The 25,669-nt window shown below is 37.9% G+C and overlaps 1 protein-coding gene across 35 annotated transcripts in view; it reads right to left on the minus strand.

Annotated features, from left to right (window-relative positions):
- DLG2 (discs large MAGUK scaffold protein 2) overlaps window positions 1-25,669 on the minus strand; it is a 997,741-nt gene that overhangs the window by 175,314 nt on the left and 796,758 nt on the right. For all 35 annotated transcript variants that reach the window (XM_030474393.1, XM_030474424.1, XM_032919710.1 and 32 more), the window contains one exon: window positions 25,028-25,130. In XM_030474393.1, coding sequence (XP_030330253.1) covers window positions 25,028-25,130 — 103 coding nt within the window. The remainder of the gene's footprint in view (window positions 1-25,027; window positions 25,131-25,669) is intronic.

Consider the following 25,669-nt stretch of genomic DNA (forward strand, 5'->3'; position numbering starts at 1 on the left):
GAAGCAGGGAGCATAGTCATTAAAAACTGCCATGAAACCTGATTTGAATCCTTATCCATTTGCTACCTTCTTTTCCTTATTATCTCTTATGTTCTCCATACTGTAAAAGGCAAAAAATAAGCAGCACAGAGCTTCTGTGTTGCAGCCAGACTTGTGGCCCATAGCAGAAGAAAGTCCATGCTGGAAAAAAACAATGACTAATAACACTTGTGAGACATGTTGTGTCAACACGTGTGACAGATGCCAATTGGTAGGAGTCCAGCTGAGCCTCAGACACAAATTTAAGACCAGAAAAATTCTGGAGGAGGGCTGAAGACAATAGCATCTCTTCAAAGAGCTCAGCCTGTGCTGTTTGCACCTGCTAAGCTCATAGGAGTAAGTCTGCCCCCAGGCACGTGCCATGTGGATCATACACTCTGAACACAGGGCATAGGCTCAGTTGCTATGTAATTTCAACTAAATTCATCCTTTTTATAAAATAATGCTTATTTTAAGAGCTATTCATTTTTTAACGCACCGCGGGTGCAGCAACCTGTGACTCACCAAAGCCAGCCCATGCTGCTGCCTGCTGCCCTGGCTTTGCTCATCCCCGCTTCATCACTGGCAGCGTTCCCAGGTGTGATGTTGTGAGATCACAGGGGCTGTGAATGGCTCTACATCATTTGTTTACACAGAGCAAAGCCAAATTTTGGTTCAACAGGCAAAACAGCATTTAAACCGTGCCATCAAACAACTATAGTGGAATGCAGGCAAAGCACTTGGGAAAATGGTTGGTATTGGAAAGGTATTATGTTAAAAAGGAGCCAGCTCCACATGGAGGAAGTGTTGAAAATCAGCTACAATGTCTGCTATGTTCAAGTTCTGCTTCAATTAAATTAGCTTTCTGGGGCCACAGACCTTGGGCACAAAGAGAGGAGAGCTGGAATGGGTATTTCAGCTGGTGCATCCTTCCGCTGGAGCAGCACTGTTTTGAATGACTGGCTCTGAGTTTGATGTATTCAGAAGGGATTCAGGTTTGCATGGTGTTAGTAAGCCCTTTGGAAACAGATGTGGTCTGTTGGGATACATCTTAACAGAAGAATCAATAGGCAGAGTAGGGGAAAGAAGTTCAGCTATAAGACAGCTGGTGAATCACAAACATATGGTAAAGAACTGTGCCAAAGAAAGAAAAATGAAAGAAGTTGAGGCAGAGATTTCTGGAAAGGAGTCAGAGAGAACAGAGCAGAAGAGAGGTGAGGTAAGTCTGTGGGTGAGCACTGAGACTATATACACAAGACATACATGCTCAGAGAATAGGTGTGCAGAGATAATATGGGATATAAGTTACAATGCCTTGGTCAGAAGGGCTCCCCATTAGCACGCAGTGCAATGCACGCTCTTTCTCAGTGGATTGGAGAGCATGGGAGTGCTGAGCTCTGCTCCATCCATACCAGAGTTGTACATAGTGCCAGGATGGAGAGGCTTGTAGGCCAGAAACATATTCTCCATCTTCAGAAAAAATTTGAATTTTCAAAGCAAAATTATCCCCAACTGGAACTGAAACGAAGCTAAAAAAAAAAAAAAAAAAAAAAAACCAAAAACAAAACAACCCAAAACCCTTTTCTTTTTCCTGTATCAGGCTTTATCCTGAAACTGCTGAAGCCACTTGAATTGGACAGTCTGCAGGAACATATTACTCTGAGCAGAGAGAAACAGTATGGGAATAAGGGAATTGGGAGCTGTAAATTCCGACTCCCACATGTAAAAGCAATATCCTAATTTCCACTTGCCACATAGAGTTTTCCAAAAGCTAATTCTGCACAATTGACATTTTCTAATAAAACCTACTCCACTGAAAAGTTATCAACCAGTTTCTACTTTCTCATTAGAAGTAATAATAAAAAGGCAAAACAGAACACTCTTACAGGACTGTGGGGAAAACAAATAAATTAAGAGAGATGGAGAATTTGAACTAGTTAGATATAAGGATAGAGACAATAAACAGAAGCAATACATCAGGAAAGATGTCTGAAAGCATAGCACAAGATTGCTTATTTACACAGAAGATTTTACAGGATCGCTAGAGAGAAGCCAGTTCAGGCTTAAACTACAGTATAGAACAGAGGTCGTGATGTGAAATCAAACAGTAGAATTATGCATGGATAAAGCACTTTGCATAAAAGTTTTGGTCAGATAGTTACCAATGGGTTTAAATGACTAAAAGTGAGTCCCAATGCAAGGAAAATAAAATAGAATATTTTAGAAGTAATGAAAGGAAGTGTAAAATGGAACCTAAACAGAATTAAAATAAACAAGATGCAGCAGAACAGGCCACAGAACAAGCAAATGAATTTAATGCTGAAGGAAAGCTTTCAACACTCAGGGTGCAGTTATACCTGAGCAAGACTTCTAAAGCTCACTGCAGTTCTCTGATGTCACTCTTATCTGGACTGTGCTCAGAACTGGACCAAAGATGTTTCAGATCAGTGCAGTCTAATTCTTGGCATTTCTGCCATTTTCTTTGTATTCCACTCTCAAATAACAGAGGAGAATCAAGCCTAATTCAAAAATACTGAGTTAACAGCAGTTTACCTCATGGAAGTGCATGGAAAAGCTGTAATATTTATAAAAGGTCCGTTAAAGAACTTAGATTATTTATTCCCGAAGGCAAAGTCCTCCAGATTTAAATAACAAAAGATAGGCTTAACCCAATACAATAAGTACTATACTAAAGACATACTATAAATCCATCCTTTTACAAATCAGTATAAAATCAGGACACAATATAAAAGAGAAGGAAATGAAAACTGGAGAAGAAAGAGGAAGAAAATAAAGACAAGACCAGCCACACAGCATCTAGATGCAAAGTTCTTATAACATGTGATATGGATCTCATCTTGATAAGCAGCAATAAATTCCTTTTCACAGTAATATCTGCAAGCTAACACTGTCAGACAAAATAAAGTTTATATACAGAATGTCCATTCAAGTATGCGCTGACATTTAAATTGTTTTATAAAGTTATGAAACCAAAGCTGTTAGAAATATCCACTTAGAAGCAAGGAAACATCCGCTGTAACATCCACAACCCAGACATTAGCAAATGTTGATAAAAGCATAAGAAACAGGCAGTGAATTAGTCAGCTTCTGGTCAATAAAGGAAAATGATTATTCTGTTCTCTTCACGTTGGCTAAAAGGAATCACACTGGGAAAATTAATTGGATTTTGTAAAGCACCATGGTTTGAAAAAGATCAAAGTGTTCTTTAGAATAAAGTTATTTTTTAGGTCACAATTTTGTGATTGCTTCTTAAATGCGAAGCACTCTAAGAAGCAATTGTTTTAAAAGAATGATAGGTCAGTGATTGAACAGAAACTTGAAAACAGCAAAAACACATCAGTGACAGAGGGGGACATAAAGAAAAGAGACCAAAAGAAACGGTTGTGAGACAAAAATAACTATGGAAAGCAGCTTTTTGTCCAAGCCTGGTTTTTTGTGGTGTTTCTTTATTTTTGTTGGTTTTTTCCATGAGGTAAATACTGATTTCAATTTCAAGTTCAGAACTGGAATTGTAGACAATGCTACGATTCTGTTATTAGGAAAAGATAACAGATAATAAAAGATAATACCCAGAGCAACTCCAAATGCTGCCACAAAGATGGCTTGTGCAAGTCCATGTCTACAGGAGAGGCTTCTATAGCTATATATACTCTAGATACTGGGCCAGAGACTATTTTCTGGCTTTTTGACCAGCTGATGCACGTCTGTAAAGCTAAACTAGTTTGGCTGAGCTTAAAATGCTGAATGGCAATGCCACGTGGTTTAAGCTAATGCCTAAACCATGGCAAACATCTGTTTGCAAAGGTATCTCTTTGTCCAAGCCAAAAACTGTACCAGGAACCATGAGTACCAGGAACCATCAGTTCCAAAAGAATCAGTTTAAGACTTGATATATCCTATGTACTTTGTTAGTATAGATGTAGTTAGGACTACAGTAATACAGAATTACATCTATACAGTGTTAACGCCAAAAAATGTTTAAAATTTACCTGGATATTCTGAAAATTGCCACAGAGCAAATGTGTTTTTATTGCTTACGGCATATAAAGAGCTGACTTTTTACTGGAGGCCTCCCTCAAATTTACAATTGTGTCTTACTTCAACATGGTAAGAAAGTGCCGTGTTTGCCACAACTGCATTGAAGCAATCAAAGTGTTATGGCAACCAAGCGCACGCCCATGGTCATGCAGAACTCAGTCTTGCGAGGAGCTGAGAGCCTGTTGGCACATGGGCTTGCAGCATGAGGACTTAAATTCATGACTTAAACTCATGGCTGCTCCTCTCTAGGAAATCCTTCTGGCCACCAATGGGTCAGAAATGTAGTTCTGGGTAGGGTGTCAAGAAGCAGCCTTTGACCTAATTAAGCACAGATCTGCAGCTAACAAAAGCCATTCCATGTACACTATCCTCCCTAGGAGGTAAGTTAATTAGAATCAAAAAATACTCTTTTCTGGAGAGTTAAAAACATTTAAAAAGATCTTCATTTATCGCTAATTATATTAACTGACAAAATGACACACATGTTGTCTTACTCTGTCTCTACTGTGTTGTAATTAATGCTGATGTCAAAACAACTTGCTTTTTCTTCTGTCATGTATGTTGGTTTAAAAATTCACACAAGCATACACATATTATGTGCTCATGTGCACGCACACTGCAAGAGGAAGGAAGACCATGACTGCAGATTCCATTCTCTTAGAAATTCCTTGCAGCAAAGAGAGAAAAAATGTATTTTAAAAGTCTAAAAAAAAAAGCTAACAAATTCCTCTAAGTTCCTCTCTAAAGCTTAATGTGATGTTTGTCAGATTCACAAGGCCATTCAGAGATACAAGCTATGGATGACCTTGCAAAGGCTGACCATTGTCACAGTCCTCCTATATGGGCTGAAATACACTGGTCACGCTTGTGCAGAAGGCAAAATGACACCAATAATGATGGCCAAAAGATTTGACCATAATGTTGTGAAATTGAATGATCTAATGACAAAGTAAGGAACTGTGTTCTTTAACAGAAGATTTCTCATAAGGCCCCGAGGATTCAGTGTTTAAAATGCAGATCTGTAACCATTTTTCACAGATGGTCCTTTATTCTACCTACTTAGCTTATTCCTGCAGCAAAAAGCCAGGTGCAGGCTGGAGATGAGACATACAGTGGGGTAGCCTTTTTGCACTAACCAATGCAATAAAATAATTAAATCACAATAACCAAATCTGGTTCAGAGAAACTTATTCAGAAATCTGAGTAATATTAAGAAAATCCATACTTTGGTTGACACATATGCCCATCATTATGGATGAAGTTGCACAATCTCCCAGCATGTCAGATTGAATTGTATCTTTTCAGCAGCATTTTTCAGTTGTCAAAACAAACTGTGGAAGAGGTTTTCCTTTTGCTAAGCTTTTAAATCAATTTCTCTGGAGTCACTGAAAATTTCTGTCCATCTCTTCTGAGTTTTATCTCAGTTAAATATCTCAGCTAGTCAGGCTAAAATTTGAAGGGCAAAATACATAAGGCTATAACCTGAAACAGGCTCAAGCTGAAAATCGTTGTGCTTTGGAATAGTAAACCCAAGAAGATCCTCAAGGAAAACGAGCCTGCTGGTGAAACTGAGGGATTGAGAATAAAATAATTTACTTCATTATTTTCAAACAAAATCTCAATGAAATAATTTTTATCTCTGTATTTTTCTTTTTCTTGTTCTTGTACTGATGAACACATATCTTTTCATTTGCTTTTCATTACCATCCTATTGTTAGAAGCTGCATTTTAATTATTTGGACAAATGAATTGAAATATAGTACAAATAATAGATAAAGCAATTTTCTACACAGCTTTTGTATAAATAATTTGAGATATGGAAAGTAAGTTATATTTTCCTATCTAGCTCCTGTTGATTGCTAATGCTGTAGGCTTAATATGATAACTAAAAATACCAGTTTTGAACTTTATATTGATAATTGTGCATTAAAGATTCACAGTCAGGAAAGAAATAAATGTGAATGCATTTAACATGCTATGAATAACTTTAGATTATTTAATAGGAAAAGCTAGATTTAATTTCACTTATTAAAAAGCCTAAACAATAATTGCATATTATGTATTAATATTGCTTATTTATCGAAATTTTATATTAATATTTTAAAGAACCTTCCTGTGAATAAAAGCATGACAAGTCATCAATTGCAACATCACCATCAGGAGATCCTTGCAGTCTTATGGTATATCTCCAAACTGCAGCTTGCAGAAGTGATCTGTACATCAGCTCTCAACAATGAAGAGATGTAAGGCTGGAGTTTAAAGCCAGCAGTGACACTGGAAGGGGGCTGTGTCAGGTTAACGTAACTCATGTTCAACATTTGTTGACTCATTTTCAATTTGTTCCCTTCACTGTTGTTATGAAATTCAAATACGAGCCATGGCTGTGAAATGTTTATATCCTGCAATGAAAACCTTTGCAATTTAGATTTGAAAGATCCAATGTTTTCATAGCACAAAAAGAAATTGGATCAAAGAGTTTATAGGAAAAAGACAGTAAAAAGCAGACAGAGACAGGGGATCAGAACTGGGAAAGAGCTACATGCGTGTGTGTGTGTACCCACGTCTCACATTCAGTCACATAACCCTTCTCTTGTGCCCATGGGCACTGCGAAGGACTGTCATTGACTTGGAGAAGTTAACTTGGCAATATTCTTCGCACACTTTTTCACCATGTCACATTTTTTCACTGTGTGACATTCCTGCAGCCTTGAAATCCTCTGCTGCCCTACAGCCTCGACACAAGCAATTGCATCCCTCTGGACCATTGCATAAGAATAGCTGCAGACTGTGGGTGCTCAGTGTGAGCTCCCCTCTGCACACCTCTCCCTGGTGTACCAGACCTCTACCCCAGCTACAATTAGGGCTCTAGGCAGTCCTCTGGATACTTCATGCAGTATCTGGAAGGCCTCTCTAACTCTACCTGGCCCGTGACGTTGGGTGTCTGATATCAACCTATCACATATATAGACAGGTCCCTCATACTTTCCTTCAGGGATCCCTTCGCAATTAGAAGGAACAATTTGGGAATATCCCTACAAGACTTTCACTGTTCTTCTTCAAAACCTTATCCTTTAACTATGTTACTTGCAGGAAAACCTGATGTAGTTGGGTTCCCACCCTGCCATGTTGGCCAATATTACCTCACTTCTACCTTTGGCTGCTTGGCTGTCTTTATCTATTTAGTGCTTTTTGTCAACTATCAGAGACACCCGTACTCTTTATATCCTGTGTTTTCACAATGCCTTACTGCTGTCTGTAAGTGGCCTTCTAGGGACTATAGCAGTACAAATATTGCATGCTAAATTCAATAAAATACTGCCCCATAAATAAGAGCTCCACAAGCCCCAGCAACCTTTAGTACAGACATGAAGAAGCAAATCTCCCAAGTCAGTAAGAATACAAAGAATACTCTAGAAATTTATCTCACTATTTAATATCTAAATTTCTTACACAAAAGGCAATTGAGGACTTCTCGAATAGCATTATATAATTCCCAGACAACAACTGCATTAAGATAAAGTTACAATTGAACATACATATCAATAATTTAAGGTAAAATACATTACAGGGTTATATATTTAGCCCCAAGCAAGATTTACAAATCTAGGAAGTTTACAAATCTGATTATAGTGAAAAGAAAACCAAGGGTGTTTAAGAACTGGAAATGTAAAAACAGCTGCCTCAGAACAGTGAAATATGATGGCCACTGTGAAAAAGGAGGCAGCATGCCTTTGGCATCAGACCTATTGAAAACATTGCTTCCATTTTCTAAAGAGCAAAATTCTTCATGGAATTCTTTGAAGGAAAATATTATATGGCAACCTCTATTGAAGAAGGCACTCAAAGAATCTTACTTCAAGTATTGAATAATTTAGGAGACCTATTAATTAAACTTGTTTATGCGTATGTTTATTTCTGAACTCTTAAAATAATGTTTATAAAGTAAATTATGTCACTTTGAATAATAAATTGCAGTCTTGATATACAAGTGAAGTGAAGACCCAGCTTTTGGCATTAAAACTAATCCATTATAGAACCATTAGCTGTGTTTCCAGACTTTGTTCATTTTTGCCTGGAAAATGCACGGACTATACTGTTGTGTAAGCTAAAAGACTTAGGAACCCAAGTCTCATCAAATAAAAAGACTTTGGGGTCCTATATCTTCCTGAAGTCATAGAGGGATTTTCTTAAATTGTACACCATTAACTGAATGCATGGACATAATGAAAACTCTTAACATAATTAATTATTCTTATACTTAATGCAGGATTCCTGCCCAAAAATACATTGCTAACCATGGCGCTCACAACCATTACTTATGCCCAAACACAAAAGCAGCTCATTCATGGCAGTGCATACTAAAGCTTGAATAACAGCCTAGTTGCCCAGCAGATCTCAAAGTACTTTACAAATGAAAATGGACTGATATGACAATTGTTGGACATGCACAGCTTTCACTGAAGTCGCAAAATGTATCTCAGGATTAAGCCATAGTCAAAGAGCCTGTTTTTGCACATTACTCACTAAAACTCCCCCTGGCTTCAAGACCCAGTGAACTCAGCAGGGATGCTTTGGTGAATAAGAAGTGCTGAACAGGGCTCTCATGCAATTTCACAACGTTCTTATTATCATGCTCCATTACCCCTTGCTACGACACACCTCATTTTACAAACAACACCATATAAAGGACCAAATACCATAACAGTAGAAGAACCTAGAGCGAAAAGGCAAATAAACCCCAAACTCAATAAGCAATGCAAATGTAAGTGGTAGAGTTAAGAAGAACCCACGATGCCTGGTTGTCAATCTTATGCTTTAACCTCGAGGTCAAGAAGCCCTCTTCTGCTGTCATTGCCACAACAGACCATGAACTGAGAGTGAAAATCTGTGGGGAAACAAGGAAAATATGAGAAAGCACCTCTTTGGGCTTGGAAAAAAAACCCCTCACAGAACTCTTCTTTTTGATAATCACACTGCAAGATTGGGGACCAGTGTCTTATACAAAAAGCCAGTTCAAGACTCCTTTGAGTACAGGAAAAAATGATCTTTTCTGCCCTAGGGATGAAAGGCCAGGCCACTTCTGCAATTAAAAGGAGAGGAACAGAGAGAAGAGGCAGAGCTGGCATGGAGAGGAAAGGAAGAGCCTCAGAGAGCCAGGCTCGCCCCTTCTACCAACAACACGAGGCACACTGATCCCTCCTGCAAAGCTGGAGGCAGCTGCCTGATTGGCTTTCCAAGGCTCTGGCACAGGCAAAACAGGCAGAGGGGTTTTGCAACCCTTTCCTTCCACAGCCCTAGCACACTGCCTACTTTTTCTATGCTTTAACCTTGTTTACATGGCCCAGGGTAAAACTTGTCATTTGTGTCAGTGTTTCACTACGGCTAACTTGACAAGTGGTTATGCTATTATTTTCCCTGGAAATAGGAATAGAATACTGAACACTGCCTTCTGTCCTATGTGGAGTTGGAAATCTAGACCATTAAACAATCTAAATCCTATTTTCTTTCTGAATAAATTTACCTACCTTTTCATTTTTTTCACATTAGCCACCACTTCCTTGGTACTAACCATTAATTATTTGGAAGTTTTATAGCTTCCTTTGAGCTCATGGTTGGTTTTCCAGCTGTTATATTTTTAATTGCACAGACCAAATTGAATACATTGCCTATTGCAACCATAAATCAATGTGTTAGAAAGCAGATTGCTCAGTAATTGCCATTTTATTTACTACACTGATGCAAGCAATTTCAACATGATTGAATTTTCAAATTTAGAAACAATGTAAAGAGACTTAGGAGAGAATGCAGAGTAAGTGTAAACAGCAATCAGCAGACATTGTTTTCACTTGCATTAGAACTAATGTTTAAAGAAAAAGTAGAAGGACCACTTTATGAACCACTTGTAACACAATGGCTGCTGCTAAGGACTCAGTATCAAGTGCTCATCTCACCTCACTGTTCCAGACCTAGGAACGTCTAAGGAAACAATACACCCTCCATCGGATGTGGTAAAAGGAGCTGAGAAACATGGGGAGCTATTTTTCAGTCACTCTTGGCTAAGCCAAAAATATACTGAGAGATTTCAAAGTCCAAATCTCTTCTAAGCAGAAGACCAGAGATCACTGATAGACTGTCACAGGGGATCTACCTAAGTGACAATGCAATACTCTAGTTTCTTCATGGAAGTTAAAACTCTATTATAAGAGCCAAAGCAATTACACAAGCGGTAAATATTGACTTTTCTGGTAGACGTTTTTTATCAGTCTCTTGCTGTAAGTCTTAACAGACAGCACAGTTTCAGAGCTGGACATTTATTCACACACAAGAGAAATATCAACCGTTCTGTTACTGCTTTTGGACACAGATTTGGACTGCCCAAAGCTTCCCTGTGCCTAGCCTTTCCCATTGAGTGTCTTGACATCTTCAAAGAGATAATATTAAATGTAATAATAATACTTGGTGTAGTGGTAGGAGCATTGACAGGCACATTGGCTTTAAGCCATGTGAATCTGGCCTTATAGCATAAAATCCTAGTGCAGTGACTGTTACATGACATTCAGGGCAGAAAGGCACTACCAGCAGTTTTCAGTCTGAGAAGGACTTCGTAACATCAACAAAGCCTGTATTACTTCCTCTTGTTTACATGGAAGGGAGAGTAAATACATATAAATATATATAGCAATTGTTTATTTTATCTTTAAATTATACTTTAAATTAGGTGAAGCTTAAATTAAAGTGTTAGTATTATGAACACTTGTAATACTGTTTACCTTCTCGGCACCCTCAGATTTTGCCATGCCTCTCTAAGACACCTATGGACTTATTCTGAAACATCACAGAAAGATCTCTAACAGGAGCACATCCAGAAATTAAATGCAACTTGAAGAGCATAAACTGAACTTTTTTCATGATGGCAGTAATCTGTACCCCTTTTTCAGAAGAGCAAATTTGCCAGAACTGGTTTCTCTCCTTTACTCCTCCTAAAATGGTTACATTTTTGGCCCTCAACCAAAAATATTCTCATTTGGATAACAGATCTGTTGTGCTCCTACACTTCTACTCTACTCTCAAGGCCAAGAAATGAGGCATCTTATGAGCTCCTGTCTAGGGGATATCCTGGGAGAAGCGACCAGTCAGAGGAGCAGAAAATGTGGAGATGAGGCACCTAACATGTATAAATCAAAAGATACCACAAAAGCACTTTCAAATGGAAATAAATTGGTCTTTTTCTGAATTTCTGCAATTCTGAAGTGAGATGTTTCATTTGGCAGATGAAAATTTCCATGGAAACCAGCTGGATTTGTGCAAAAAATCCATTTAGTAAAACACCATAAATTTCCATTAGGAAAGGATTAAAACAGAAAACAGATGACCACGATTCTAATTGCTTTGAAAGCAGCTTGGAGGTGAAGCCCATGCTCCAGCCCAGCCTGCCCCTATTCACATGTTGGACTGTAGCTCCTTTAGCTCAGAATCAATGATGCTTCATTCCCAGTACTTTAAACTCATTTCATATAATCACTTAGAAGACATAATTGATGCAATTTAATCTCTTTTAATTGAAATAAAGTATTTATGGGGAATGCACAAACAAGACAGAATAAAGCAGTTGCTGTGCTCAAGATACTCAGCATTTTCCTTTGGAGGAGTTATTTCCATCATGCTGCAGAAGCATCTCCTCTATTTGGGTTATTTTATGACAGTGCTAAATGGTTGGTGAGTAATGACACTAATTTATGAAGTCTTTATTCCAATGCAGATTGACTCCTAACATTGAAACTTACAGTTTCTGTACAATAATTAGCACTTACATTGCTCTCTATACTTTCAAAACACAATTATTAGCTAATCCATAACACACTTTTCTGGTGTATTAAGGGTGTATTAAGGGTGGCTGCACTGGTTAACAAAATAATCAGAAGAGAGTTCCACACCGCCAAGGAATCAGCATCCATTGACTGTTAGAACCTCCAGTGATCTCTTTCCCAATACCATCACCTGCTTTTGAGTTTTTGTAACCATAGACTGTATTTTACGTTTCTGCTGAATCCAACCCAAGAAAGATAAGAATGTGAACTCTCTTCTGGTAGTAAATGCTGAGATACCCTCACAAACAGCTGGGAAGGATTACTGGCAACCCAACATAAAGAAGATACTTACCTTACAGTGAGCTGTCTTCCATTATAAAAGGGCTGAATTTCTAAGACAGATGGACATTTCAGAGCATCTAGCAGAGATGCAGGGCATATAATTGCAGGAGACAGTAATGCAGATATATTATTCTTGGGACACAAGCTAGGCTACCTGTGTGTTACCTTCCAAGCCATGTAGGCAAATACCCCTTATTCAGACTTAGGTTTTTGGAGGACTGGTTTAGGTGGTAGGGATTTCCACACAAAATTCTACACAAACACACACATACACATGTGCAACACAACAGAGGTTTTAAAGAGCAATCTTGAAAAGTATGGACGGACACACACAAAACCCCCTTACAACCATCACTGAAGTGCCCAGCTGTACAACAAACCTTCAGCACTCATTTCACAAATGAAATCACAGAAAAGACAAAGCATCAGGCCCTTGCAACTCTCTCCTTTGTCCCCCTTTCACACTCAGTCCCCACTGCCCCATGCCTGTCTCTCTAAGTCAGGGGACAGCCAGCAAAATCCCCACTGAGGGCTATAATACAATGCCACACAATTTTTGTTTGTGTTGGTGCCCAGACTGGTGTAAAAGCAAACTAAGAAAATCAGTTCTGGGCAATCAGTCTCAGCCATCCCTTCTGCATGCTCCAACATGTGCTTGTCAACACAGTGTACAAGAAGGAAGGAAGACACAGGCACTGCAAATGCATGAGGACTCTGTGATGTGCTTACGTGCTATATACATATATGTGGAAACTTCTTTCATGTCACTATTAACACAGAATGACAAAGAAAGGTTTTTAGCAAGGTTTATAAAATTCTGGTGGGGATGGAGCCCACTATCCACAAGGCAAGACGTGCCTTGATCTACACTGTGTAGTTTATCACCACGTAAAGATATCCTGAAATGATGAGCAGCAAGATTTGCAAACACAGCTGATGAGTCTGACATCAGTTTTGAGGGCACAACATAGACAAACATAAGGATCCAGATTTACTGGGGAGGGAAAATTCAAACAAAAAACCAGCAACAAAACCTCTAATTCCGAGTCTCTCCAAAGAAAAATTCTTGTCTAGTAGTCATATGCATTAAACTGAAGCTAAAGCAACCAGACTGACTCTTAACATGTTACTCATTTCTTTGTGTATTTAGGCACCAAACAGCACTAAAGCGACAATTAGACTCAGCATTTGCAAATGCTGTGTAAAGTTTGTAAAATCTGAATTTTCTGCATAATTCTTACCTATTCTGTGTAAACCATTTAAAAGCAAATATGCAGTATGTTAAGTGCTAAAAATAGTACTTATTACTTGGGTTATTCTCACATGTTTCCCTTGCAAACTGCAAAGGGAATGAAAAACTAATTCAAGATGTCTAATAAACTTTGCAGAACAAGTGACTAATGCCAGACTTCTAAGTCAATGTTTAACCTATCAAATATGATTAAGCTGAGTTTTAAGAGAAGTGATAATTCACATAATTCAGCAGAGCAGCAAATCAGGATATTTCTATTTTGGAGTTTGAGCACCTGGCTTAGAAAATATTAACTATGATATCCTTGAAACCATCTCAAACCCTGAAACCAGGACGAAAATTTACTTATGTTCAATAGATATCAGAGCTTCTAAAAGAAGATGGATTCTCAGGTTAAAATATATAGAAATTTTTAGTTTCCAGATAAATGTTATATCTTTAAAGGCTTCTTCACACTGAACTGTGGTTAATATTTAATTTTTTAAAAGTCCATTTACTTCAGCTTTCTCTTAAGTCTCTAATGTAGCCATCATATAGGTGAGAGAGGCTGAAATCAAAGATATCTATCTTCAGTGCATTCAACTATCATGTAAAAGATTTTCCTATTAACATTAGTATTAAGTGGGGGGGAGGGTTGAAGCTGGCATATGACATTCTTTCAATGGTTCTGAGGTTAATTAAGTATTTTCAATGAGTCTGTAGTGAGGCATTGAGATTGACAATGAAGTCTAAATCTGATTCTTATTTCTTTTGTCAACTGCCAGGTTAACAGCCATGAAAAATGATGTAAGAAAGAATGATGTTGATCAAGATCATGGAAAAGGGGGAATTTATGGTAGAAGTAGCTCAGTAGTAAAGATTTGCACAGGCACTGACTTGCTGAAAAATGGTTTTATCTCAGGCACAGCTTAGCGTGTGATGTGATACTGTTCAACTTCTTAGCACACACTCACAATCTAAGAATGTCTGGCATATGACAACTGTGAAGAAATCTATTGCAGGCATCTCATGCAGCTCTTAAAATCTGGCCCTGTGGATCCCAAATTCCAGTTTCCAATGGCTCTGTGTGTATGTGCATGCATAAGACTACTCAACACTGATTTGGGGCCCACTTAATGGATAGGTGACCTACTTTCACTCAATATCCCTTACGTTGCCTTTCTCAGCAAGCAGAGACCAGAGTTAGGAAGACACATACAGAAGTGTAACTATTCACTGTTGTAAGTGAAATCCTTCAAAAAGCTGTGCATGCAAGTGAAGGTCCCAGGAATACTTGAGTATAGATCTTCCCTTTACCTATTTGTCCCTCTCTACTTAAATACTGCATGCTTTATTTTTTATTTCCCACATTCTACCATCATTCTCACCCATTGGTAATAAATTCAAATCAACCAATGTACTTTCTCAAAATTCAAGTCATAAGTAAATAATCATCTTTAAATCTTGTACCTTGCCTTGAAACTCTAAATTTAGTTATTTTGCTACTGGAATCACAACCATTGTCCATCTTTTTCTCCATTTTTTCCTCCCTCCATGAAAATAATGACTGTACTAACTTGCTTTAAGAATTACTCTTGAGAGAAAGTGTTGTCTAAACCAAAGGCATAGAGGTCAAAGAATTTAGTTCTGGCTTCATTAGCAGTTCACCTGGTGAGCTGGGGAAAGCAACTTCATCTGACTGCATAGCATTTTACAAGTAGCTACTTCCCAGGAACACCAGAAGAGGTTAATTCATCCAGCCTTAGCTTTGACCATCCAGCCTAAGTTAGTCATGGAAGTTCCCCCTATAGCTAGTGAGGAGAGACTCATCTCACCCACAGAGGCTGAGTGGGCTCAGAGAGGATTACAGCTCTCCATTGAGAGACCCTGGGCAACCAGCATAGCCAACGGTCCCAATTAATTAAAGAAAAACATTACTTTTTAGTCTGTATTTGTTTAGCTCTGTAATATAATGAAAAGAAAATCCCTGTATGTGTCAAAAACTATAAACTTTCAAACTATGAAATATGAAAGACTGTCCCTAATACTTGCATTGACTTAACTGCGCACTTTGTGCTGACAGCAGCTGCAGCACTGGGCCAAGAAAATCCCCGATATGGCATCATCCCCTGTGATATTTAGCAATGCTACTATAACAGCTGTCACTTTATGTCAGACTTGCTGTCTTTTCTCAGCATGAGATCTCAAGCAGGCTATAATCCCCACATCTTTTGGGAAACCTTCATCTCTTCATATCATGGACCTTGATCTATAGTTGTTCTTTTGACCTTTCTTTTCTAGTATTCTTTTTTAGTATTCACATTCTCTGGGGCTGCAAGCTGAACACACAAGGATTGCATTTCAGCATTAGCTTAAGAACATGAGCGTCAGAAATATTGACTGTATTGCAAAATTTCATCCAGTTTATGGACTGTTTTGTATTTTCAGTCATGTCTCTACATGAAGTAATTCATCTAAAGGCAGAGAAAACCAGGTTTCTAGTGAGCTTCTAAGCTCTATTAAAATAAAACATGTTAAACTGTTCAAGTAAAAACGACTTTTGTGAAGAATCTTTAGTATCTTTCAGCCCAATCACCCAGGACCAGTTTCAAGTTACCATAATAGCCTCTAAACTTGAGGTTGTATAAGTTACCATGATGTCTGGGAAAAGCAGCAGCAATGAAATAGGACAGACTTATAGTGTCCTTATTACTGTAAGTAAAGAAGGAAAAGAATCTAACACTGAAGGTAACAACAACAAAACCCAAACTGTATCTCTGCAAAGTGCAAAAATCCATAAGAAAAGAGAACAACTTCTAAGGTGAATAGATTTAAATAAATATGGGCTTCTGGAGTCATATGGTGTATGAAGTGATGTCACTGTGGAATAATTAGATAGAAAAAAAAGAGTAAAATTTATTGCTTTAAAATTAACAAAGAAAATAAGTACAAAATGCTTTTAGCACAGAGTGCATTTTTTCTTTTCTTTCCCCAGATGAAAAGCACAATTAGAAACTGAAAAAAGAAAGAGAGTGATAGAGGAAAGAAACGCTGAAACAGGTTCAGAAATAATTTCAAGGTTTTCCCTTATCTGGTTCTAAAGTGAAGAACCCTGAGCTCCCCTCTGCTAACTCAGCAGCACACTCCCTACTGCAGCTCCCATTCCTTCCACTATGGTGAGACAGATATGTGGTTGGGAATGTTCCCTTATTGCCAGAGATGTAAACCTAGGGTATTAATTAAAATGAGAAACTATTCCTGTAGTATCACTGCAGTTACAAAATTGTGATTCCTACTACTGCTGAGAAACTAATAAAAGGCCAGTACACAGATCCATACATGTCTTTTATGTTGTTGGAAGGTCTTGTTTTCTGAAAGAGCTGTCATTTAAGGGCAGAACCACAGGTGAAACCGCTTTCAATGCAGTGAACTTTAAAACAGGGAAGAAAAGTGGGAAGAATTTGTAGCCCATAGTTCACAGTTAAATTAGCAGCTGCAAACATAACAGCTGTTGCAAAAAGAAAACCTCTTTATTTGCTTTCCCAATCAATGAGACTTGATTATTCTAACAAAACAGTCAGAAGAGGAAATTACTAAAATTTAATTAATAAATTGCCAAAGAAAGGCAATTAATAATCTCGAGCACAAAGACTTAACAGATACACTTTTTTCTGTGTATATGTAAATATAATTAAGCAAAGAGGCTGCATATGAACAACGAAAAAATAAACACTACACTGAAAGCTTGAAGAAAGAAATACAGAATACCCCCCCCCACACACACACACATAACTTCATGTTATCACATTTAAAATGAGAACAAGAAAAGACAGGTTTTAAAAGAAGATTGTATTTTCCCTGCACAATTTCCTACATTTGACACGGACAACTTTATGGAAAAATATACTATTTAAAGAATTTTAAAGCCTATTGATAGAAACAAGAGTGAAATATGACTGAATCACAAAATAAGCACTTAAACTGAAGCATTTGTGAAAATGGGAATTGAGAAAGCTCAGGAGCCTGTAGGGAAACAGCCAGTACAATCTAGCAGACTGGAATGACTACATTAAACACAAACGAATCTGCACAAAAACATGAAGAAAATATATCAAATAACTTGTTTCACGCATAGTGAATGCTGCCTATTTCAGATAAAACAAAAAAGAAAATCAGAATTCTGCTTTTTATAAAACATTCGATGTTGGATGAGTTACACTGTCTAACCCTGCTGGGAATGTGATCTTTAAATTTAGCCGAGGAATTAAAATATAACCTTTTGTATCTTAGGAGAATCCTACAAAGGCTTGACTTTAAAAGAACATTTGTAATCCCTCGTGCTTCTTCAGCTGTAGCATCTGAAAAGCCCCAGAAATATCTGTCCATGCTGGCCATGTACAGCGGCAGAGTCACGCAGGGACTAGAGTTAATCTGCAGTAGAGTGGAAGCTGTGGTGAGGACAGCTCAGACAAACAGAAAGGAAATGCTGTGATAAGAGAAAAGAACTTGAAAGTGGATCGAGAGATTTTTAAACTGTCCTTTTAATTTTAAATATGCTTTGCTTTGTTGGTTTTTCTTTTCTTTTTACGTGCAATAAAAATAGTGTGAAGCTTGCGATGAAATTACGAAGTTGAAGACTTCGCTCCAACAATGTAAAAATAAAAGCAGTGCATTTTAAGTAGTGGGCAGCCACTAGGGGCACAAAAGCTCCTTCTATGGTAAGGATCTTACATGGCCAGAGCAGTGGGGTACTATCTTGGCAACTGCTGCATTTGTCCTAAGGGTACAAAAGTTGTATTTACTAGATCAAAAGAAAGAAAAATAGCAGACACCAATCTCAACATCTAACCGTGTACACTAACTGCTGTCATAACCTAGAGCACTCAAGGATAAGTGCCAGTGTTAAAGTTTTGCGCACGTACCAAGCTGTGTAGTGCAGCCACACAGCACTGTTCAACATCTTAATTTATACAGAAATCTCTGCAACAAAGCAGCAATTTCTTGCTTAGTGAACTTCTGCACTTCTGTTGAAGCAAAATGTGTTAAAATTATTAGAAGCAGCAGAACTAGCCTTGGTAGCATCACCTGCAATCTGGCTAACCTCTCTTCAGTGGGCACATCATGGACAAGCAAGGGAGGCATAGGCCTGACATTTAATCAGCTAGAGAAAAGAATTTACTATTCTATAACTTAGTAAAAACCCCCTTTATCAGTAAACAAGGAAACAGTAGAGGTGGAGATGCCACTGTAAAAAGAGGGTGAAAAAAGAAAGGGAAAAGAAAAAAAAGCAGCCTTTGCTATGGCTATCTGAACAAGACTGCAGTCCTTGTCTCCTGCATAGGAGAACTTTGGTGCATTATCAACTATTATCAATAGATTAGGATCCGAAATAAAAGTCTCTAGTTTTGGAGCAACGCATCTTCTCTGGTGGTGGTAAGTAAACAAAAAAAAAGGCTCTAATACAAGGAAGCAAAAATATACTACCATAATGTCGAGCTTTCTCATTTATATTACTCCTTCCTTCTCAATTTTACTAACTTAATAAAATGTACTGAACTCAACGAAATTCACTCACCAAATTTCGGCAGGACAAAATATGAAACCTACCTCTAAATTGTGTTTTGCTTTTATTAATCTTTTCAGTGGTGATACTTTCCAGCTGAGGACAAGGAAAGGATTTTTCAACCCCTCTGGTCAGTAGGACAGTGTTCAGTGCAAGTAACTCTATGTGCTTGTCATGCTCTTTCGTCTCTCTCTAAGCTGTTGGCCACTGTTGGAAACAGGATCCCCAGCAAATGGGCTTTTGGTCAGGCCTAGCTTGGCCATTCCAAGATTATGTTTTATTTTTTAATACACATGCATGAAATATAACCTTAATATCTTGCATTCTTTGGCAATTGGATACAGTGGCTTCCAGATGAAAGCCAACTGCTGTAATGCAACTTTATCCAAGTAATTAAGCTACATTGATTTTCAACAGCTGAGAAAAGGTGCCTTTAACATGAGCATTCACATTTCAAAGTACAGAAGTGGCCTAGACAAAGATGAATAAATACAACAATTTGTTCTAGTATTTAAGGGTGGCTAAGAAGCAGATGGAGACTCCCTTTTTTACGAGGAGTCACACGGAAAAGATAAGGGGTGATGGGCACAAGTTACTCCCTGGGAGGTTCCAACTTATGAGAACAATCAGCCATTGGAATAATCTCCCAAGGGAAGTGGTGGATTCCCCAACATTGGACACTTAAGACTTGGCTGGACAAGGTGCTGGGACATCTAGTCTAGGTCATGCTTTGCCTAGAATGGTTGGAGCAGATGACCCTTGAGGTCCCTTCCAACCTGGGATTCTATGATTCTATGAATAATTTATTCTTCCCATACATTTTATATCTATCTTATTCCTGCGGCATCTGGAAAGGTTAAATATCTGAATCGGGAATATATGTGACTGTTTTACCAAAACAGGCGACAAGTGTTTGTATTTTGAGGCTGGAACAGGGAATGAAATGGAGCAAAGAGCTAAAAAGCATTCATGACTATTCAGGGAGAGACCTGTAAAAGTGATCCCTGGATTTTTACTCTGATATTATAAAAACAGCAGGTCTCATGCATTAGCAGGTCAAAATAATTTTTCAGACAAGACGTATGCTTTTGTAAAAGCTGACATTGCTTACAAACATTAGGTCTGTTCCAATGCCTCCCAGATTCAGGAACAGAAGAATGAAAAAGTGAATTTAGGTGCCCTGAGATGCTTTTAACTGTAGGTGCAGCTCTCCAGTAATTTCCTTAGCTAATGTCTGCAAAGAGAGATGCTGCCTATCAGTCTCTCTTCATCTGATACTCTTGCTCTAACTAAACCTCAGCTACTCACCGCATGGCAGGCACAGAATCACTGAGCAAGCAGCTAACAGCTAATTCGAAAGGTGATAAAGCAGAAATTCTCTAACTGTAACAACTTTTTGACCTCTTCACTGTTGGCTTGTCTAATCAATCTGTAATCAATGAATGTTTTCCCTATATGCAAGCTATTAAGAAAGCAAATTAATTGGCTGAATTGAAAGATTTAAAGCACATGAAAGTTCTGAGTGGTTGAAGTTTTCCAGGGGCTGCTGTGAGGGAATAGCTGCAGAGGCACTGCAATGCAGCACAAGGCAGCTCACAGACCACTGACACTGAATATTCTTAGGGCTAAATTCTACCCTTTCACACACTGCAGAGGGAAGGAACGTGAGTATTTGAGACTAAAATGTTCAATACAGCTTTTTAGCAGCTTCATTAGGAGTCCAGTATTCTGTCTACCCCCACTCCCAAACTGTGTCTTTCAGGACAAATTGTCACTATTTCAACCAAAGTTCACTTTCCTTTGAAGATGTATTTCAGTTTCAATGACAAAATGGTTTGTTTGTTTGTTTATTTCCTTGATTCCTTCCATACTGGGCTGTAATTTGCAACTGTTGCCATTAAAATCAAAAGATGTCCTGCATAAAAACCTGGAAGTGTAAAAGAGTGTTTCCCTATGTGGTATATGTTCCCATTTTAATTTCTAATTAATTAGTTAACAGGGACACATTGTTCCACCTTAGGATAATTTCCAGGCTCAGATTTTTATTTTACAGAAGGTCCTGCTCAGTAGCTCCATATTTGTACGGTGTTTTAAGTGATCTGGAAGTTGCCAAGCTGGGAGGAGAGTTAAAATGCTTCCAAGAATATTGAAAGTTGGAGAGCAAAGCTAAACATAAGCGATTGGTTTCTCTTCTAATTTTGTCCTAAGTAGCTTTTGGTCTTTAAATTCTCTTTTACTTCAACCATGCACAGAAGATGTGAGCTGCACATGGATTTAACAAGTCATCTCTCTGAAGCCTGGGGATGGCTAGTATACTTTGAACACACGCATAAACCTTTGTATGAACTACATTCGCAGTGATTGTTAGAGATCATGATGCTTGACATTACCTGACCTCCATTTACATGATATGTGTGTACATAAGGTACAGTACACAGGTTATCTTCAGTTTTTAAAATAAAAATAAGGAATGATTCAAAAAGCCCAGAGTTATGGCTCCTGTTCCTAAGGCCATAAATATATACTCTTAATGTTGAACTCTGACTTTTTAATCTCTGTGATTTGTTTTCTTCTTGCTTCTAATAATATTTTCATATTTTTATTCATAGATTTTGCATTTATGTTTGGATTTTCATATCTCTTTTTGCTCTTCTATTTCTCAGAGACATGAGGGAAATAAAGATGGTGAGTGTACATGAAGAAAACAGGGACTGAAGAGCGGAAGAACTGAGGAGTTGTTCTCCATTCTTCATGCTACCCCTTGTATTTCCAGTCAGCTTCTTCTCATGCAATCACTGCTTGTATGTTTCATTCTCCCTTTGTTCACTGTATCTGAGCTCCTTTACAGTATTTGCCCCAGGACCACTTCCATCTGAGGGACAGACAGTGTGGTTCAGATAAACACCATTGCCAACCACAAGTCTGAAAGCATTCAAAAAACTTTGTGATGCTACTCTATCTGAGCTAGTCTCTGCACTTGTTTATTCCAGACAGAATGAGAAAATTTGTGCCTTAATATCAAGAGGAAAAGCTATTCAAGTTGATGGCAAGCACTAGATTTTTTTGCAGGAGTTGCCATTCTCATGAGATTTGCTGCTAAGTCTGTGCACAGAAATGTGAGGGGAGTTCATACGAGGTTTAGATGAACTTCTGACTGTTTGAAACAAGGGAAGGGAGGTCTAAACTGTACAAGCTGTTTCTATAGGATCCACCTCATTATTTTTACCACAGCAAGGTATATTATTTGGGTTTGGAGACATTGCCAAGATAAGTGTGCTGTAAGCTTTTCTTTACTGCATGAAAACTAGATCATTGGAATATAAGCTTTTCCTACTAAAAATTTTAATCACTAATCATCAGCTGGCTTATAGTATTAACTGGTACTTGTATCCACATCACTTAGTACCTGAAACATCAATAGCTAAAGGTTGCACTGAATGTTTTTGTTTGCAACAACATCTAAAGGCCTAATAACCTGGAAAAGACAAATAAAATAAAATAAAATAAAATAAAATAAAATAAAATAAAATAAAATAAAATAACATGGTACTGGTTAACAAATGCAGTGGTTGTTCTTGGATGTCCCCCAAAAACCTTAAGTTATAGTAACAACTCTGAGCTTCCAGTATGAAAATCGAAAAATCAAACTACAAGCCTACTTTGCTTATGTACTTTACACATTTTGGAAGCATTTTCAAGTGAGGAGCCCCTGAGAGAAGCACAGTTTTAAGACTGTATTTTATGACTATGTTCAAATATATGCATCAAGATATGGTATATAAGAAATCAGACATAAATAACAGAGAAGGGACAAAGAGAGTTCTGCAGGATCTTCAGAATAAACTTTTATGCTGATATAGAGTGTGTTTGTTTTTCTGTGTGACCTGTAGATCCTTAAATAATTCCTTGCCAAAGTTATTTAAACAACTGGTTTAAAACTGTGTCTCTTTTCTTTGCTGTTAAGGATTTTTAAGAAAGAAATACTTCATTTCACATCTGTATTTACACAGTTTGCATTAACCAGCATCTCAGATAAAAATTAAATACTTCAGCAGTAATACTACATGTGCTGGACAACTACTGAATACTCTCACTATCTTAAAAGATTCAATCATTTCCTATTAAAAGGCTAACTTTTGGGCCTTGTTCTTCACCAGCTCCATTCTCTTCAGCATGTTTTGAACTATTTGCAAGAAATAGAAAACTGGCAGTGCCTCACTGACAAGAAGTCAGCAGTCAGGACTAGTCTGCCCTCAACAGGGTTTTTGGTGAATGGAGCAGCGTTATAAGAAAAATGGAATAAATATGCAATATGATACTTGATGGATTTCATCAGCCTAATTTGAATTGCATGCTCACTAAACCAGAATTTGGCATAGTACAGAGCTGGTAAAATGTAGGGGGAAAATATGTCAACTACAAGTTCAAATATAATAGGAAAAATCTGTCAAGCAATGTATTTTCTGTGTATTAACCATGGCATAGAACAACTGTGAAATGCCAGTGACTGCTACGGGTACTCAGACACCATGGTGATAATTGCAGTATAAAATAGCCAGACAGCAAACAAGACTGCTGGAACTAATGGGAACATGGTTTTATTCAGAACCCAGTGTGGATAGCTATCTGTAATGAAATTGCTTTTCAATACCTTTTCTTTGAAATAACTTTGATTATTACTTATGCATTTGTATATTAACATGTTCCATTTCTTTAACTAAAGATAGATACTCACAATTGCATTTGCTCTCATCTACCCATTTCTTAGTACGGCCTAGCTTATTCTGTTTGGTGACTCTAGTGCAGATACACCAATAAATGGATGCATGATACCACATATGAAGCACAATTGTAAGTTTGACTAAAATACCAGTTGTTGTTTTATTTGTGTGCTATCATCAGGATCTGGAGGAAAAAAAGAAGATCTCATGCTGGATAAATTCTGGCAGTACTAATTCATCTTCCCTGTGTCCCTGACAAAACTGACTAGCTGAACCTGCTATTAGAGTTGTCATGTTCCAGCTGAGACCTACATGTGTCCTAGGCTGGGCACAATCAGGCAGACTCAACAGCTTGTGTTGACAGGTCATAGCAGGACTTGTGAATTGAGCTAGAACTGTTTACAGAAAACTGATAAAATGGTGCCAGCAAGTCTTCACAGACACCTGTAGTTGCTGAATTCATCTCGAAAGAGTTTCAAAGTAATGACTTTCTAGAGAAAAACCATCTTCAGTTTCTACCAGGAAGTAATATTCCTTTCACAAATTCCATGAGAGCCTCAGAGAGTCATTTGAGTTGTAGCTCATGGACAATGAGAAAGAGTTCAGCCACTTAACTCTGGACTCATAATATCAATCAATACCTACTTATTCCCACTGAAACAAGATTAAACTCTAGAAAGCTAAATATTAGACACCAAATTCTGGATATGACACATCTCACCTTAAATGTCTTATATTTTGCTGAATTTCCTGTTGATGCTTTTATTTAGAAAGCATCAACATTTTCTGTAGTAAGTACTTGTTATCTGGGTCAAACTGCCCTGAAGGACAAGGGCACCATCATCCAAAAGTAATAATGAGAAGCTCTATGCATTTAGCAGGAAGCATTTATCTTTGTTTAATTCTGATCTGACCGTCTAAAGCAACTTCAGATCTTCCTGGTGTTTCTATTCATTCTTATCTTTTGCGCTATCTGTTTCCAGAAGGAGAATCAAAGAGAACTTAAAATGAGCAATAACGAAAATAAAATGATTAACTGTTGATTACTTATCATATGCACATTTAAAGATAGTTCTTATAGCTGCATAAAATACTTCTAAAAGCAAAGTCTGTGTTAAAAATACAGCCATTTCCTTGGAATAGAATTGCCACTTGAGTATTAATTCCAGATGACTTCTGACGATAGCTGGGAAAAGCACTATCTACAGCAGCCTCATCCTGTTAAACAGGTGGCTTTAGAGCACTTATCTTTTACCATATGATGTAAGTTTATAATTTTGCTTACCCTCTGGCTGGTATTGTGCTATGATTGTTACCGTCTGCCCTGCTCCCTTCAGCGCAGCTGCAGCCTGCTCATGGGTAGCACCTCGAAGATCAATACCATTCACCTGCAGGAGGAACGCAAACAAGAACAGATCTGAGTAGTTTAACATTAGACAGAAAGGCAGAGGCAGGTTGTTTCTTTAAATAACTGATGGATGCAAAGATCAGGCTGCCGAGATGCAAAAGTGAAAGTACAACATCAAAAAGGCTGGGAGGATGTTACCTATGACAGGCCATAAGGATCTGCACTAATACTGCACCCCATAGTCTGTCTATGCTTACGTGCATATTCGCTGGCCACTACTTTTTGAGGTTTCCTGCTCTACTGAGTTTACATTTTTGGTAATCCCTTCATTAATCAAACAGTATAATTTAACATATAAGGTTCAAAAGATAAATTTGTTTGAAGGTCATTGTAGAATACTGCAAATAAGGAAACTGCTCCTTCAGCCAGGCTCTGCCAGTCCAGTCTGTAGCATCAGGGAAGCCTCTAGCAAAAATTGCTGGTTGGAGAACTACAGTAGAAACCCTACCTATCATTTTCTTTTCATGCAACCCCTCCTCCTATTGCCTAGATACACCTCCGTATCTTGCACGTGACAGC

The sequence above is a fragment of the Strigops habroptila genome, chromosome 2, assembly GCF_004027225.2.
Source record: "Strigops habroptila isolate Jane chromosome 2, bStrHab1.2.pri, whole genome shotgun sequence".
Taxonomy (NCBI): Eukaryota; Metazoa; Chordata; class Aves; order Psittaciformes; family Psittacidae; genus Strigops; species Strigops habroptila.